The following is a 17,541-nucleotide window of genomic DNA, read 5'->3' as shown; positions in this document are numbered from 1 at the left end:
ACAAACAGACTGAGTTGAACAATTCTAAACTAAACCAAACTCAACGCGGCCAACGAGGCGTATGAATTTCGTTTGGTATTCTAAGCCATGTTACTCGGCATTAGGCGAATATGCGAGTGTGTGACATAACTATTGCTAAATGCAAACATTTATAGTTTCGTTTAATGGCTCAATGTGTCGCTTCGTCGGACGACAGGCATTAAATCATTTTTAAAGTGCCTGCAAATAATTGAATTTGTTCGTTCGCAAATGGTCGCACAAATCTTGTCTGCAGTTTCTCTCTACAGTTATTGGTGACTATGAAGGATGCCACAGAGTGTTATTATAAAAGAAGAACACAAATTCTGAAAACTGATTGTAAAAATACATCATTTAATCTGCATTGTAAATCAGATCAGTACACATGTTTTGAACAACTAATCTCATTTGAGTCTGTCTTCTTAAATTGTATATGGTCTCTTGGCAATTAATATTAATTGAAATGTGAAATTTAAATTTACATATGTTGAGACAGGTTAAATGATCATAATTCTCGATTAAAAAGGTTAATTTATGAATTTGTTAATAAAGAAAATTAAATTATTCAATTTATTTTGATGTTGCTGACTCGGAAATATTATCAGATAATATTATCAAACTTTATTATAGCCGTTAGTCGTAGAGTAAAAGGGTATACTAGATTCGTTTAAAAGTATGTAAGAGGCAGAAAGAAGGGGCATACAGCTAAATGTTTCTCCAGCAATTCTCTAAAAATCTGCATTCAAATTTAGAATTAACATTTTTTTGTAATTTTTTGGTAATTTTTCTAATGTTATGATCTTATAGAAAGTCAAAAATGTACCATGACTGAACTTCTACAGACCATAACTCAACTTATCTTAATCGGATTTTGAAGTGGCATACCTCTAAATGTTTCTGGAGCAATTCTCTAAAAATCTGCATTCAAATTTAAAATTTTATTTTTTTTTTAATTTTTTGGTAATTTTCCTGTAATTTTTTCTGATGTTATGATGTAGAAACTCAAAAATGTCCAAAGACTCAAGTTCAACAGTCCATAACTCAACTTATCTTAATCGGATTTTGAAGTGGCATACCTCTAAATGTTTCTGGAGCAATTCTCTAAAAATCTGCATTCAAATTTAACATTTTATTTTTTTTTTAATTTTTTGGTAATTTTCGTGTAATTTTTTCTGATGTTATGATGTAGAAACTCAAAAATGGCCAAATACTCAAGTTCAACAGTCCATAACTCAACTTATCTTAATCGGATTTTGGGGTGGCATACCTCTAAATGTTTCTGGAGCAATTCTCTAAATATCTGCATTCAAATTCAGAATTTTATTTTTTTTTAATTTTTTGGTAATTTTTCTAATGTGATAATAATGTAGAAATTAAAAAAAAATAAAAAATGTCCCAAGGCTGAAGTTCATACCTCAAACTCCACTTTCACTAGCTGAGTAACGGGTATTTGATAGTCGGGGAACTCGACTATAGCATTCTATCTTGTTTTTATTTTGTAAGTATGGTTACCAAAAAGTCGATTTTAAATGGCCTGAGAACATTTGCTGTTTTCCCTTATAATTGCTTATTTTTTGTACAAATCTGCTGCATAAGTATTTCTACCGTGAGTACCTACTGTGAAGTTTACTCACACGAGGGCGTCTTGTGAAGCGAAACTGAACGGCTAAATGCCTGCAGCATTCGCTTCGTTTCTCGACCTTCCGCCTTCCTTCCCGTGTCCTTTGTCTTGCGTGTTCCTTCCTTGGTCCTGGAACCGTTCAGAGTCCTCCCACGCAGTTAGCAGCGCTCATTCATGCATCCTGACTTCTATTGTGCAACAGATACACACACACACACATGCACATATGGAAGAGATACACTTCGCACTTGGCGAGTGCGACCGTGACGCTAACAGCATCAAAGACTAGAACAACAATGGCAAAGGCCATTGTTGCTGTCTTCGCCATTGTTGTCGTCACTTAATATACAAATTTCAGTAAATATTTTCCAGACACTAACACACACACACTAACATATTAGGAGCGCAATTTCCGCGACTTGCATTCGCGCTGTACACGATTTTCTGCCCAAACCATTTCCCATTTCCATTTTGTGTCTCGAGTTCCTTGGGCAACAATTCGTTCAATTTCATGCAATCAAGTTATTTTAATTCATTACCCTTACGCGACCAACACTTGGGAGACATGCTAGCAGCTCCAAGCAGAGGAGTTTCCCCGGAAAACCCCCTAAGAACCCCCCTCGAAGCCCATCGATCCCCGCCATTGTCGCTGTAAGTGCATGTGCATTTTGCCCTGCGACACTTGACATTTACATGCACACACGTTTAAGCACTGCAAGAAACAACTGCTGGAGTTTTTTTTATTTACAAAAATAGGGGTTTGCCTTGGGTCAAAACTAACTATGAAATACTAGATATACATAGCCTTTTTTTTTAACCGCAGTCAGCTAAAATACATATCCACACACACTTCGTACATAATTAGTAATTTTGTTTTACATGCAGGAGCGATTCTTGTTTCTATTATTTTTTCCACCACTGTATATATTCCACAATAAAACAATACACCTAAAAAAAGTTTTGTATTATTTAAATTTTCAACTTTGAAAAACCATATAAATTGGTCAAATGCAGTAGAAGTGTTTGCTCAGTGCACTATTTGCATGTGTTAAGACTGCACATCCACACAGACACGCCAAGGAACATAGAGCCTCACGCACGACTATCAAAATGTCAGACATCTGTCATTTAATTTAATTTGACTTCACTTTGCTTTCATTCGCCCTCCCACTTTTTTCGCCCAGCCTTGTGCGCTTTCTTTTTCCAATGTCTCCGTCGTTTTTATACACGTATATAGCAATATATACCAATATATACATATATATTTATGTATAGCTGTATGGCGAGGGAGGTGTCGATGGTGGAAACAAAACGTGTAATTTAGTGGGTGGTGTTTGGATGGGTGGCAGGGGAAAATTGAGAAGGGGAAAAGGGGATTCCCTCAGGCTGATGTTATTACATAGTTGTTGCACTAGTTGTTTTTGTTGCCATTTTTATTGTTGTTGTTGTTCTTGGCGTGCAACGTGCGCGAGCTCAATTTAAATCGCTTTGCATTTGCTATGATGCCGGTAAAAAGCGAGAAGGGAATGGCAGAAGGGCGGGAAAAGTGCGAAAAGTTTCGCGGAAAATGCATCGATCAATGAATACCCTTAATGGGGTTAGTAAAATACTGCAAGAGTTTAAATTAATGTTTGAGTGGTTGCTCGATATAGTGAATGATTGAATTAAGGATATTCTACCGGGAGCTTATTGATATCGGAGCTGATAAATGGCTTACAAATCCAATAAAAATGGGAAGGATGTTATTCATTTTCGATTGAACCAACGATACTATTTAAAGTAACATGAAAATGTGGGTAAATGGCTTGGTTATTGATATAAAAAAGAGATAAATATGTCAATTTGTGCCTTCAAATGAGGGAGAACTTTGAGTTTTTGGTATAAATAAATAAATTATTATAACTGAGAAACTTTAACTTTTTCTTTTTTAATTTTCTTAAAATCCAATCCAACCAAACCTCCCCACTTGTACATCCTTATTTTGAGAGGGCATCTCCAAAGACAACTTTGCATGATTTGCATAGGAAATTTTATTTCTTTGAGCTAAGACTAACTAAACTAACTAACTAAAGAGCACACATCATTTGCGCCAAGCGAAAACTAATTAAACTGGTAGCCCCGAGGGAAGTCGGAATATCCTTTATCGACTCAACCCCTCACCTCCTGCTGCTTGGCAATGACTTTCAGCTGTTTGCTGCGGTGCTTGAGTTTCTGCTGGAGCTGCCGTTTGAACTGGGTTTGCCTGCTGAGGATCTGCAGATCCTCGGATGAGCAGCTGGCTAAGCGCTGCTTCTGCTCGGCTATAAGCTCCTTGGTCAACTGGATCTTGGTCCTGGACACCTGGACGTACAGCATTTGGCGACGCCGCAGCTCCTGGCGGTGCAAAAATAAAGCGTAGGCGACTGATGCTTCCATGCTGGCGGGTTAGTGGCGAATGAGTAGCAGGTCGAAGTTTGTCGTGGTTTTTAAAGGACCTGCTCCCAAGGACCTCTTCCTATGTGCATGCCAGTTCTTGTTTATCCTGTGTGTTTTTGGCCTGTCCTGCGGGTTTTCTGATTTTTCGCAGCGAATCCTTTGGGGCGCTGTTTTACCTGTGAACCGTTTTACCGGGCTCTCTAATCGCCTTCCCACGCAGGTAACAGATGGTTTATCGGTCCAAGTTTTCTTTTCCTTCTTGCTCGTGCTGGTACGTTAATGCACTTTAGGCCACAATCCTTCGCATATGGCCGACAGGCAGTGGGTTTCCTTGCGGGTCCTTCAGCAAAGTTAGGTAAACTTTTGCTCTTCGGTCCACGAAAAGTGAGGGATTTGCGGGGTGGCACATGGACACATTTAGCAAACTTCCTGGTCATGCAGCTTCGCAGCCAAAATCCAATGGAATTTTTGGGCCATCCATCTAAAGGACAGTGCAGCTCGCCAGGACTCACCGAACGACAGGATGGCACGCACGTCCTGGACAGCCCGGCATATGCATCAATAATTTCTGCCAGCATGCGACTACACTGAGGGAAATCGAACTGATTGTGGGGAAATAGGGAATTTATGGTTTTCTATGAATTAACTTAGAGAATCATAATTTACAAATTTTATCACAAGGAAAAGAAAACATTTTGTTTTCGATGTTTTAATGAACTTGGTCCACATCTTTTGATGTTATCCTCAAAACCCTACACTTTTCTGCTTCCCAGCTCTTTTTCGCCGTGTTGACCCGACTTTAGACCCGGAACCCATAACCCAGAACCCGATCCGTACACGGACCCGTGTCTAATGCCACGCCAACACTTTGAGGTTTATTAATTCGCATGAACTCCGTCCGGCTGCTCGACCCTGCACTCATTTTTCATGCTGCCCGGGCAACGAAAGCCACAATTAAAAATTGCTTATGAACGGAAATGGCAGACAAAAAAGGGAAAATAACTGCCTCCCGTTTGGAAGCTGAGCCAACTTTCAGTCCAAACCATAATCTGAGCCATGGGGAAGCTCTCAAACTTTTCCGGGGCGTGTGCGAAAAACTTAATTTCCTATTTCCTTTGCAGTTTCCGCTCACTTTCATATACCGCCCTCCATCCATCCATTTGGTGTAAACTGTGCGCATCATTATTTTGGAATTTTTGACACTTTTTTAGCTCGATGGTGCTAAGCTACTTGTAAATCAACCCAAGCTCATGCGTCTTCCTCTAGCCAGTGTCTTTTATATGTTGGTGTATAAGTATGCGTGGGTGTGTGTGTGTGTGTGTCACATTTCCGGCGGAAGTGAAAGCAGAAAACTTGGTTCGTTTTCCTCTTCGCTAAATGGCATCAAGAAATGCAGCATCGTCGCCTCAGAGGAACAGAGACATTGACTGATGATGATGAGCACGATGATGTAAATGGGATTTTAGTGCCGCACATGACAATAGTAAACTTCTTTAGCAGCCGGAATCATAAGCTGTGATGTCTCTGTTCATATCTGCTCTGTGCTCTTGTGACATGCAAGTAAATTGCCTTGGTAAATTTATTGCGCAATTACAAGGAAGTCTAATGAACAAAGAAAAGGATGAGCCGGAAAAAAGGTCAAAAATAGGATGAAGCCACTTAATTCCGGCTGCGAAAAAGGAGAATTCGGTGCCTTGCGAGATTAAATTAAACTATTAAACACAAACTAAACTATTTTAACACAAAAAAGCTAAACGTAGCGTGGCTAAACTGGCCCAATCTTAAAAGTAATATTCAAAAATTGAAGAGATTAAGAGATTTAGCAAATATTTTCAGCTCCTGAGTAGTCTTAAGAATCCAACAAAGTTTCCCAACCGAGTTAACCCAATAAAATCTTTTCTGGTTTTCAGTTCCCAAGGAAAAATAGGCCATTGCCTATCCTCCGTCCGCAAAATGGCATTCCCTTATATCTTGGCACTACTGCCCCTCATCTGCTCCTCTTCAGGTCTCAGCCTGCCAAACATGACCTCAACGGATGCAGTGGTGGCCGGTGGAGGCATTTTGCCAATCCTCATTGCAGGAAATCCCGGCAATATAGGGAGCAGCAACATGAGCCTCGGCGGCGGCGGAGGATTGGCCGGCAGCAGTCCCGGCGGACAATCGCTACCGGATTCCGGAGGAGGCAACTCTGCGGGCGGCTCGCCGGCGGGCGGCAGCAGCGGCACCGGCGGCGGTGGCAGCAACAGCGGCATCAGTGGCAACAACTCGGCCATGATCCCAGGACAAAAGAGCAACCAGTACGAGAAGTGTGCGGGTCCTGGTGATCCGGGTCCCTGCAAGCAGTACATCTACAAGTGGCGCTACGAGCCAACCACCAACGAGTGCACCAACTTCATCTGGGGCGGCTGTGAAGGCAATCCGCAGAACCGTTTTGGCACCGAGGCGGAGTGCCTGTTCCACTGCATCGGCGGACCACGTAAGGATTTTCAGCCATTTTTAGACACCTTTGTATGTGACTAAGTATCCTTACAAGCCTTACTGCAATCACATACATATTTTCACCGATTAATTTTGCAGTTTGCTTGAAGCAATAATCGCAATTTGCATTACACCTCTTGCAGACACTCTGCCGCCGTTCCTGCAATCCACCACCCGTGAGCCCAGCACCACGGAGAGCTCCATGCTGCTGGGTCTGCCGTACACCCAGAGTCCGGCTCAGTCGCCGGACGGAATGGGCGGGGCAGAGGGCGGGGACGGAACCACGCCCGTGCCCATCGAACAGCGCGGCCCCGAGTTGACTTTCGCGGAGACGGGCCAAGGAAAAACTTTCATTTTCGCCAAGAACAACACGTTCATCCAAATGGACGGCGACATCATACAGACATTTCAATTAAGGTGAGTGGACTGAAAGTGCAGCTAGGGAAACTGACCACCTGGCAGGTGGCAGCTTCAGGTCCTTTGCATGCCACTTCGCTGCAGCAGTCGCGTCATTTGGCGGATTGTTGGCCTTTTGGCTGAAAAGTGGTTGATTCGCTTAACCCCACGAAGCGCAAGGGATTATTTTTAAATTTTATTTACAGATGGGCAGTATTTATCTAAGTAATCACATTTCCAAAACCAAGCACCACCTCTCCCATTATGGAACCAATGAGCGTTTATTCAATTAATCCTGAAAATCACACAAGCAACGGAAAATGCTATTCATGTTGGTGCTGTAAGTGCGAGACTTAAAAGACCTAGAGCGAATTTTCTAAATAGAGCATAATTAAATCTGACGTTTGAGTGGAAATAAAATCAAAAATTAAGCTGACAGCCAAAGTTATTAGGTCTATAAAATGCTTAAGTCGTTTAAAAATACGTCCATACTTATGGGGTTAATGGTGGGTGCTGTGCAGCAGAGCAATTAGCCAAACTGACGTTGCCTTTACAGTTTGAAAATTGATTTTCTCTCGGCCATTTTCTTGGGGGACTGCAGTCTTATCGGCAGCTTACACAAAACAATCAAGGGGCAGTCAGAGAAGGCAAAAACAAAAAGCGTACCAGGAACCAGGTCAAAAGTTAATTTTCTGCTCAATTGTCCAGAAGCTTTCGGCTCATGTTGTGACATCTAAATGGTGCAAAACGACTTTTGGCCAGGAACTTTAGGGTATTTAAATGCAAAATTCAATTTGGTTAGAAACATTTGACATTTGCATATTAAATTAGGAAAAAAAAATATTATTTAAATTCGGACTGTGTGCACATGCTGCACAAACATGTAGACAGTCAGGCAAATAAAATTAAACATAACTTTGCCAAATAGAACTTTTACTTGTTATCCTTGTTGCCGCTGGCCAGTAGCTCCTACTACGTATGTACATACTTGGCCAACTTGGCAATTTGTGCAGCAGTAGTTTTAATTGTAACTCATGTGGCTGCCGACAGCAGCAGCAGCAGCAGCAGCAGCAGCACAAATAACAGCACCGGCAACAGCAGTCAAGAGCAAAGAACAAATAAATTTAAAACTCTGTCAGGCAAACACGCACATGTGCTTAAAAGTCCGGCCAACTTGGCTATTTTCTGGCAACACTCTGGGTTGTCTATCTAGAAATATCTAATACTCGTTGAGCCATACGAGATCTTACGAAAGAGCCACCAAAACAACTGGGTGTCTAAATGAATGTAGCAGTTTATTTTGAATAGCTTTTCCCCACGTTCTCAATAAAACATCAAATAGTAGGCTCACTTAGTTTCCCAACAGCACGTTATTTTGTTATGCAATTATAATATAATTTGAATATTGAAAGCACTTCAACCGAATGCCAAATAGAGCTACTTTTTGAAGCCCACATCCGCAACTGAAATGCTAATGCACTAGCCGCTCTACGCCTTTCTGTCTTTGCAGACTTTGCCGTGAGATTTCATTCCAATTCCGCACCCGACTGCCGCACGGCCTGCTCGTCTATCACAACGTTAAGAATCCGGATCGCATTATTTTGGACCCCTATGCACTCTACGTGATTGTGGAGAAGGGCCAGCTGAAGGTGGTCCATGTCTTTGGCAAGCATTCAACGAGTGTCACTGTGGGCGAGAGTCTAAATCGAGATGAATGGCACAGTGTGATGGTGAGTGTGTACCATTGCTTCCCCGAAATGGGAATCGGGGTCAAGTCTGGGCGAGAACCCTCAAAAGAAACCCGGTCGGCTGGTCGGTCGAATGCTGTAATCCTGCGGGGCTATCAGACTTCCGGTGGACTTGATTCCTCTGGTGGGCTCCTCGGGCCACCAGGGTAATGGGCGGTCGGTTAACATCTGGCGTTTTGGCCAACATTAGCATGGCCATGCGTTCAGCAAGCAATTAGCAAGATTGCAATGCGGCATGTGTGCTGCCGGTGCATGTGTGCAAAACGCTTTATCAAATTTTTATAACAAAGCGAGCCAGTTGATTTATGTGCGTTCAACTTTGTTAACTCACCTCGGACATGGCGCTTGGTCCGCTGGTTGCATGTTGCTGCTGGTTTGTTGCACGATGCTGCTGCTGCTGCTTCTGCTGCTGCTTTGCCACGCATATAGGTAACCACAATCCCTCAAGCATCGTCGGCATCATCATCATCAATAACAGGGGCAGAAACTGGGGAAAAACCAGCAGCTGCATACCAGTTAAGTTCATGTTTTCATATTTAAAACAAGCAGATCCTCTACTAATCACATCCTCATCGCAAATGGTATAAAGTACACAAGCAAAACCAGAAGCAATCATCTAAATATTTTTGAAATTACCTTGAAAACTTTTCCACGACAGCTGAGTGCTGAAATGAAAATTATTAGTAATCTTAGTTGCATCTGAATCAAACAGCAAAGCTTACCAAATTAAAATATCATAAATTCGGCGATTGGATGCACTTTCGAAACTTTGTTCCATACGGCCATTCAGCTTTGTTCTCAGTGCACGCACACACACTCATGCAAACACATGCAGGCACTCATAAATAACACGCAAATTCCTAATGAATTTCAGCTGATCCCAGCTATGAGTTTGTGCGCGCAGCAGTTGCAATTCATTTTCGTAGATTTTTACCCATGCTGTTGCAGCAGCAGCAGCAGCAACAAATAGCAACAAAAGCGGTAGCAACAACAATTTATCGCTTGCCGCTTGCAACTTCAGCTCGCAGCCAAAACGCATAAATTCATAAATTTTTATCATTTGTCTGTGTGTAAATGCCACGCCCCCAATGGCGGCTGGCTGGTTTATTGGTTTTGCGCTCCTAACCGATCCCTCGCTGTCTGTTTTGCACAGGTGCGCATCGATGTCCATGGCGCAAGATTAATTGCACGCGTCGACAATAGTCAGGAGGAGGTCTATCTGAAAGGACTGAATCACGAGTACAACTACGGCGTCTCCACGAATCTGCCATCGGTGGTCCTGGTCGGAGGTGAGTGCCCAAATCAATTGTGTGTACGTTCCCGTTTCCATTCCCGTTCCCGTTCCCAATGCCAAATCCAGTCCAAAATCCACATCCAACACACGCCACCGATGCCCCACAATCAATCATATTAAAGGCAACGCCTGAATATATGCAATGATTTTCGTACGCGAAATTCGCACATAGAAAGTTTAGTTTGGGCTTATATACATATATGTGGAATAGAATAGCATACTAGAGAGTCGGCGAAAATCGAAAAATGTGCAAATTGAAAATCGAATTTGCAGTTTGGCGGTGGCGACGCACACGGAAAAATCTTTAAATCAACTTTATTGAAATAAAAAATACCACGAAAATTGAACAGATTAGTACGCTTAGAAAAGTTTCCCAAGTTTGCACATGATTTTAAGTGCATTTTAATAATGATATATGGCTGCTGGTTTCACACCATTGCATTGCATATTTGATATATAAAATATATTAAATAAATGGGGTTAAAAGGTAATAGTAACCACGGGAATAAGGCAAATTTAAAACTTTTCTGCAAGTGAATGCAAAAAGTGCAAAAAGTCGAGTGACTGCACCTATAAACTCAGCTTGCTCATTTCCCATTGAATTGTAAGTGTTCGTATGTATGACTTTGAAAGCTGCTTTGGTGCGTTTTTGGAAAATTTAATTATTTCACGTTGCGAACACCAGAGGCATGGAAAAGGGTTGGCCCATTGATTGCACTCTGATGATGTTGGTCTAGTTTTTCACACTCCCACATTTAGAATGTGAAAGTGCATAATTTTTTGTGTGTTAGCAGAAACGCTTTCGTTGCAGTTGCTTTTTAAAGAAAAATCAGGAAATGTGAAATGTATTCAACACTAACTGGGATTAGGCAATACTTTTTCTGTTTTGAGAACTGACTAGATGAAAGCCATTAATAATTAAATGCAACCGAAAATAAAATAATAATAATCCTTTTAAAAAAGGCAAAACATTTTTCCGTAGAACCTCTAACTCTTTCCTACTTTGCCGATCCGAAAACTAAATGGAGACAACTTTTTTAATTAAGCAATATTTAAATCTGTGGCAGCAGCCGCAGCGAACAAAAATCCCATCAAAACTTTCAACAGTAAACAACGAAATTATGTTATGCCCGACCGACATGGGAGTGGCCATGGCCCACCAAAGCCCCTCGCACAGATATAGCCGAAATCCATATCCAAATATCCAGCATGTTAATTAATATGCGGCATACCAGCCAAGACCAAACCACTGACCAATGCTCCGCATCGCCCATCAACCCGTTCTCCCATTTCGCAGGCCTTTCCTCGGAGGAGAAGCTGCACGGCGTGAAATACATTACTGAGTCCTTTGTGGGCTGCATCCGCAATGTGGTCCTGAGCTCCGGCAAGGCCGCCTCCGACCTCCTGCCCATCGCACCCCTGGTGGCCACCAAGCACGAGAACGTCAACGAGGGCTGCTCGGACATGTGCGAGTCCCGGCACAACCTCTGCTTCGTGGGATCGCGCTGCATCAACCACTACGGAGGAATCTCCTGCGACTGCTTTGGCACCCACTACGAGGGCGAGCACTGCGACATTTACAGTGAGTACTTGTTCCAGAAAGTATCAAATACATTTCACTTCTAACCAAAATATACTTTTATGTAGAAAATAAGATATCAGTAATTCTAAAATGGGTAATTAGCCATGACAAAGTAATGAAAAAAGCACAATTTGAGTAATTTCCGTTCCTAAAATTAGTAGTTTCATTTTGTTTGTTAGCTGCTGAGAATAGGTTAATTAAACACCGCTCTAAATACTACAAAACCAACTATGTACTTCATTTCGAGTATCCAACTGACACTTTCGTTCCTTTTTTGCGAGTGTCATTCACATCCATCCAACTCTGTCTAAATCCCAATATATATCTGTATCCGCACATGACCCTAGGGGCGCCATTTTGTTTTAATTATAAACTATGTTTGTTTGCCAGTGGTTAGCCACTGGCACTGCCCTACCCCCTCGTTGGTCGCTACAGTTTTAAACACGCTAATGACCTGACCATAAATTATGCAAAATAGTGTTTGACTTTTTGACTGCCGGCCAGCTTGGGCCACGCCAGCCAGCGCAAAATGTGCGCAAAATTAGTTTGTTAAGCTCGATATATAAGCCCCGCACACCCTTCAGCAACATCCGACATTTAGTTAATGACATAAAGCCAATTCCAGGCCGCCATAATCTCAATTAAGTCACGCGAGGCCATTATATAGGCAAGCCTATTAAAAATTGAGCAGCTCGCTTATGTTTTTTTGACATTGCCCAATTTTCCGGGCACTTTCCAAGCACTAACCTTGCATTCCAGCACGAAAGTGGAAGTTGGCTATTGGGCTCCCATGGGAAATGCATTTACCCTTACTTTGCTCGGCTAAATATTATCGTAAAATGTGCACTTCTTTAAGGCGATTTAGTTTGTTGAACTGAATTTTACCACTTCATTTTTAAGCCCATCACTATAATTAACTATATTTCATTTATTTACATTTTTATTCATTTAAATATTCCACGTTGAGTACTCCGAAATCGAGTTACCTAGCTAAGCTCAACTCAAGTTAGGGCATCTCAGCATGCATTCTTCAGATTTAGCCACCATTGCATTTCAGATGTTTGCTGAAAATTTGCATGCAAAAGATGACCAGCACAACATGCCAGCAATGAAAAAGGAAAAACCCAAAACAAAATCCTGACTTCGCGGGTGGCAGTGGAATTAAGCGACGTCCGGGGGATATGAGTTTTTATTTTTTATTTTCCTTTTTTTTCGGGAAAAAGTGAGGTGGCGTATTGATGCAACGGACAGCTGCAAATTGCAAAATGAACAAAAAAGAAAAACGCTAACGGTTGGCCGTTGCGTTGGCCATTTTGCAAAATTCGACGTGCCCTCTATCTGGTTATTTCGCTCTCTATCTGTCTAAATGGCGTCTGTCAAGGACATCGAGCGACCGCCGTGACGTGCGAGTTTGTCGAGCATTTACAACGCCTGCTGCTGCTGCCGCTGCCGCTGCAACTGATCACAATTACGTAACGAGCGCCGGCAAGTGCAGGCAAATTACACAGATGTACCGCACCCACACCCACCCACTGGAACACCGCCCACCGCCCGCTGGTTTGCCGGCTGCATGTTGAACTGCTCCTGGAACGGAAACAGTGTCAGGCCATTAAAACCTCGCACATATCGCACGGTGCTACAGCTGCACCGTGAGAAAAAAGATACTAACTGATGGAAGTGAATCCATTTCTGCTGAAGAAGGTGCCATTAATATATTGTTCATAGCAGATTTTCTTTCCGTTTTGTATCCTAGTCTCTGTTTTCTTTTGGAAAATATGGAAATAAGTACCCAGTAAAGCGCCAGCAGCAGGCTTTTCGCTCAGTGCGCGAAAATGTTGAAAATTCAAATTCGTACAGGGTATAGGGGAAACGGGACACAATCAAACGCAGACGCTTTTGTAATGCAATAACTAAAATGACAACTGCCAGTACAAGGACGAGCCTGTCCATGTGGATGTCACCCTGAACCCAGTCAGAGCCGGAAAAGCCCTTCTTTGCACTCATTCGGATTTTTGCAATTTTCCATGCTAAAAGTGTCAACGAAATGCGCTCAGTTGGGGAAATCATTAGCCCCCGAAAAACCAGGCATCAACATTTCTGAAAGAGACTACAAGATTTTTCGCCTTCTTCCGGCATAAGCGAATTGAAATGCTGGCAAACAGGACAGATTGAGGGTGGGCCATGGCAGCATGTCCTGCTATGTCCTGTGATATGATGACTCCGAGCTTAGTTCATCTCTCCACTTTGGTCGACAGTTGTCAGCTGAACTGGCATTCATCATGCAGCTGGCAGAGATGCATTTTCAGGCCCTTTTTTGATCTAAAACTGCATGGAAAGCACATATTAGGAATATAGTTTTAAATTGGGTGGGTTGAGCTTTAGTGTTTCAATTTCAATTAGCATTATTTTTTAAAATTACATAAAACACCCCAGCAAACGTTTCCTTTTAGACAGTCATGTTTAAATTAAATTTGTGTACTCAATTTATTTTTAAACATGTTAATATGGTGGCTGGTTCTCCTCGACGGCACAAAAACTACAAAACAGTGTGTTGTGGTCTCATTTGCCCGAAAAACAATGTCACACGTTTTGTTAGTGCCATGGCTTTAATAAATAAATTATTTGCATATCGCGTTGCCTAAAATCAATGCATCAGTATTATTTAAACAAATTCAGAGAATTCAAATGAATATGTTTTGTTGTCAGCTTCATAGCAGACTTAAAATAAGAGATTATGTTCAGCCAAATTAAATAGATTGAAATGTTCAAATGAATTATCCCGACTGATATGTTTGTACCAACTAAGCTGGCTATTCGTTAATAAGTCACACTCGATAAACCCAAGAAATTTGGTGTCTGTGTTTTAGTTTGCTTAGCCCAAACACAAACACATCGCCACAAATTGCTAAGTCCACAAATTTGCAAGTTAATCTTGTGCGGAAATCGTCAACACAGTGTACAGTAAACCCTCTTGAAGCAGAATGAATAACCGTGGAGTTGGCTTCTCGGAGTTTTTTGTAAAAACCCCAACCAGTCGATCCATTCATTTGCGTGCCAAAAAGGTGGCCAAGGAACTGGTGATGCAAAATAAGGAAGTCCGGGCCCAGATATTGAATAATAAAATGCCCAGCTATGCGCAATTCCGAAAGATAATGAAATCTGCTGGCAAGGCGATGGACCTGAATCCGGTCACCTATAAAAGCATGATTGAAGTACGACAATCGCAGATCGACCATAGACGTCTCAAGAGTATAAAATCTACGGGGGACTCGCTGGGCTACCATGCTCGCCTTCTCAATCGCAGCCAATTAGCCAGCGAGTTCACCCAAAAACAGGAGATTTTTCGACAAAATCTGGGACTTCTGGGAAGGATCAGCAAGACCAATCGACTGAAGGGGGGCGTGGATAGCTTCAACCGCCATTTTCCCGCCCTTCAGTCGAATCGGAACAAGATCCGCGAACTGGCAGACCGCCTGAGCCAGGAGAACAGGCAGCTCGGGTGTCGCCTCTCGAAGGTCAAATCCAAGGTGGATTCCCACAATCCTTGGGTGACGCCCGTCAAGCCACTCGAGCAAAAGGCCTCCGATGAAACGGTCAGTGTCTTCTTGCCATACATGCCATCGCCCCGTTTGGGCAAACGTAGTGCCCATATCCTGCTGCGACCCATAATCTATTTCGACTTGGCGGTGCGGGAGAATAACCAGTTCCTGGGCAGATTACTGCTGCAGCTCTACACGGAACTCAGTCCGGAAGTGGTGCTGCAATTCGTGCGTATGGCCACCCACAACGATGTAGAATGCCATCGTTTTCTGCGCATATTTTCCAATCTGTGGATGGAGGGCGAACTTGTCCCGGTGGGCGATGATCCCTTGCGCAATCACCACAGCGTCAAGTACTCCTTTCTGGATCCCAGCAAGCTGACCGGGGTGATATCCTACCCATGGGACTATCGACGTCACTTTCCCCAAGGACTCCTCAGCTACACCATCAGTTTCAAGCCATCGGTGATACCCTGGCAGCGGGTCATCTTTGGACGGGTTTGCGGTGGCCTGAGGGTGCTCCAAAACTGCCACGAGTTCGGCACCAAAAATGGCAAGACCAAGAAAACCGTGATTGTCACGCGGTGTGGCCTGCTCTAATGGGAGCATGGGAGTTTGGGAGCCCATGCGTCGTCCGCCTCATTATGCAGCTGCATTAACATAAGTCCAGCGAACGGGCTGCACTCAAAGCAACTAAATTGCAGCACACCTTTGTGGGCCAATGCAGCAGACTGTTTTTTCTCCAACAAAATGCAAATAAAATTATGAAGTCAGCTGGTTTTTGCGTCGGTGCCAGGGCACTGCAAAAAAATATGGAAAATATTTTAGTAAACTTTTTAGCTGTAATTATAAGTATAATTATAAGATAGATTGGTCAGATAAGTAGTAGTTTAAAGTAGTTTCAAAGCCGGAGATACAACATAATGTATTCCCTAAGTATTGGTAATTCAGTGCCTGGATCTTTTCTCAGTGTAGTGGTACACTGCCCACAGCTTGCATAGGTTGTGATGCGTTATCGGCTGGGCGCGGCCCACGTGTGTCGTGTCAGATAAGCGGCCCAAACGCGGCTGCTGTCACGGCACCACCCACTCCACCCACACCACCCATTGTGGGCAACCACTACCCACTGCACCACCAGCGGCCACAAAAAAATGCACGAAAATGGCGCGTTACACGATTTGCACATTTGGTCCACGGGCAGGACAAGTGGCCCGGATCCGAATCAAGAGTGGGAAAACAGGAACATCCTGCGAATGCCTAAAGGCGGCCATAGAGCAAACAATATAATCTGCTTGTTTCCTTTTTCTCTGCGATTTCTTTTTGTTTCTTGGGGCAGCGGGCAGATAATGTACAAGTGGCGAGGGAGTAAAAATAGGAAACAGCCTTTAAAGTTTAAACTTTTAAGCATTGCGTGTTATATGTGCAAAAATGCCAAATACGCCAAACAAATTTTTTAGCAGCGAAAAAGTTTACAGGTGTTTTACGCGAATGCTTTTTTCCGGTTATTGTTACGAGTATTCGGCTCAAATTTTCAGATTAAATTGTCGATGATGAAAAATCAGACACAAATTAAGTTTAGTTTTTATACGGGTGCTTAAATGTTGTATTTAAAACATTGTACTTCTTTTTTTGTCAAAGAGCGTCCTTGACAAATAAAAATTCAAGTAATTGGCATGCTTGTAGAACGTTTAAATCATAAAAGCAGTTTATATCGTTTAATAACTATCACACTGATTTTAACGGCTGACAAAGTTGTATACAAATATTTCAGCGTTCTTTAGGAATACAATTTCATTATATATTCAATTTCCGCCCATTTATTCTTCAGCGGCCACCATAATCACATTACGCGGAGCCAGCTATGTGTCATACAGGATATACGACTGGAAGGATCGAGTGCACTCGTCCACCAGGCGCATAAGTCTGATGTTCCGTACGAACTTCGACGATTCAGCCCTCTTCTACGCCAGTGGAGAGTCGCTAAAACATCAGTATATAGCGGCATCCATCAAGAACCAGTCGGTACACGTGGAAATGGACTTCGGGGACAATGTGATGAGTACGGTGCTCACCGACGACTTGACGCGCGGCTATTGGCACAATCTGACGATACTACATGAACAGCGAACGGTGAGCATTATCCTGGATCAACAGCAAAAGGTCCTGGAGCTGCCAGCCACGGCCAGTGGGAACATGCTCTTCGATCCGGAGCTATATTTCGGCGGCGGACCCGAGCTGCACAAGAAGAAGGGCCTGGCCTCCCATAACAATTTCGTGGGCAGCCTGAAGTATGTCTATTACAACGACATCTCCATACTGTACGAACTGCAACGGGGAAATCCCAAGGTGCACTATCACGGTGAGTGCTGAGCAATTTAATATCGAGTGCGAGTGCGAGTGCAGCGATTTGCTTTCAAAATATTCGGCATACTCTTACGAACCGGTGTACA

General features: G+C 42.8%; 3 protein-coding genes across 8 annotated transcripts in view; 2 read left to right on the top strand and 1 right to left on the bottom strand.

The window, feature by feature from the left end:
* The window catches only part of LOC6543953 (contactin-associated protein-like 2), a 60,770-nt gene that overhangs the window by 6,251 nt on the left and 36,978 nt on the right, over positions 1–17,541 (top strand). For all 6 annotated transcript variants that reach the window (XM_026976538.1, XM_026976536.1, XM_026976535.1 and 3 more), the window contains 6 exons: positions 5,965–6,530; positions 6,676–6,949; positions 8,439–8,658; positions 9,830–9,965; positions 11,268–11,552; positions 16,920–17,450. In XM_026976538.1, coding sequence (XP_026832339.1) covers positions 6,008–6,530; positions 6,676–6,949; positions 8,439–8,658; positions 9,830–9,965; positions 11,268–11,552; positions 16,920–17,450 — 1,969 coding nt within the window. In that variant the 5' untranslated portion in view covers positions 5,965–6,007. The remainder of the gene's footprint in view (positions 1–5,964; positions 6,531–6,675; positions 6,950–8,438; positions 8,659–9,829; positions 9,966–11,267; positions 11,553–16,919; positions 17,451–17,541) is intronic.
* LOC6544075 lies at positions 3,652–4,115 on the bottom strand. Its single transcript, XM_001971896.3, has one exon. The coding sequence runs from the start codon at positions 4,052–4,054 to the stop codon at positions 3,788–3,790; it is 267 nt and encodes an 88-aa protein (XP_001971932.1). The 5' UTR covers positions 4,055–4,115; the 3' UTR covers positions 3,652–3,787.
* Positions 14,383–15,901, top strand: LOC26526778. Its single transcript, XM_026976540.1, has one exon. The coding sequence runs from the start codon at positions 14,534–14,536 to the stop codon at positions 15,689–15,691; it is 1,158 nt and encodes a 385-aa protein (XP_026832341.1). The 5' UTR covers positions 14,383–14,533; the 3' UTR covers positions 15,692–15,901.

Source organism: Drosophila erecta, unplaced genomic scaffold (genome assembly GCF_003286155.1).
Source record: "Drosophila erecta strain 14021-0224.00,06,07 unplaced genomic scaffold, DereRS2 tig00000021-arrow-pilon, whole genome shotgun sequence".
Classification (NCBI taxonomy): Eukaryota; Metazoa; Arthropoda; class Insecta; order Diptera; family Drosophilidae; genus Drosophila; species Drosophila erecta.
The sequence above is the reverse complement of the archived record's forward strand: the minus strand, read 5'-3'. Positions and strand labels throughout refer to the sequence as shown.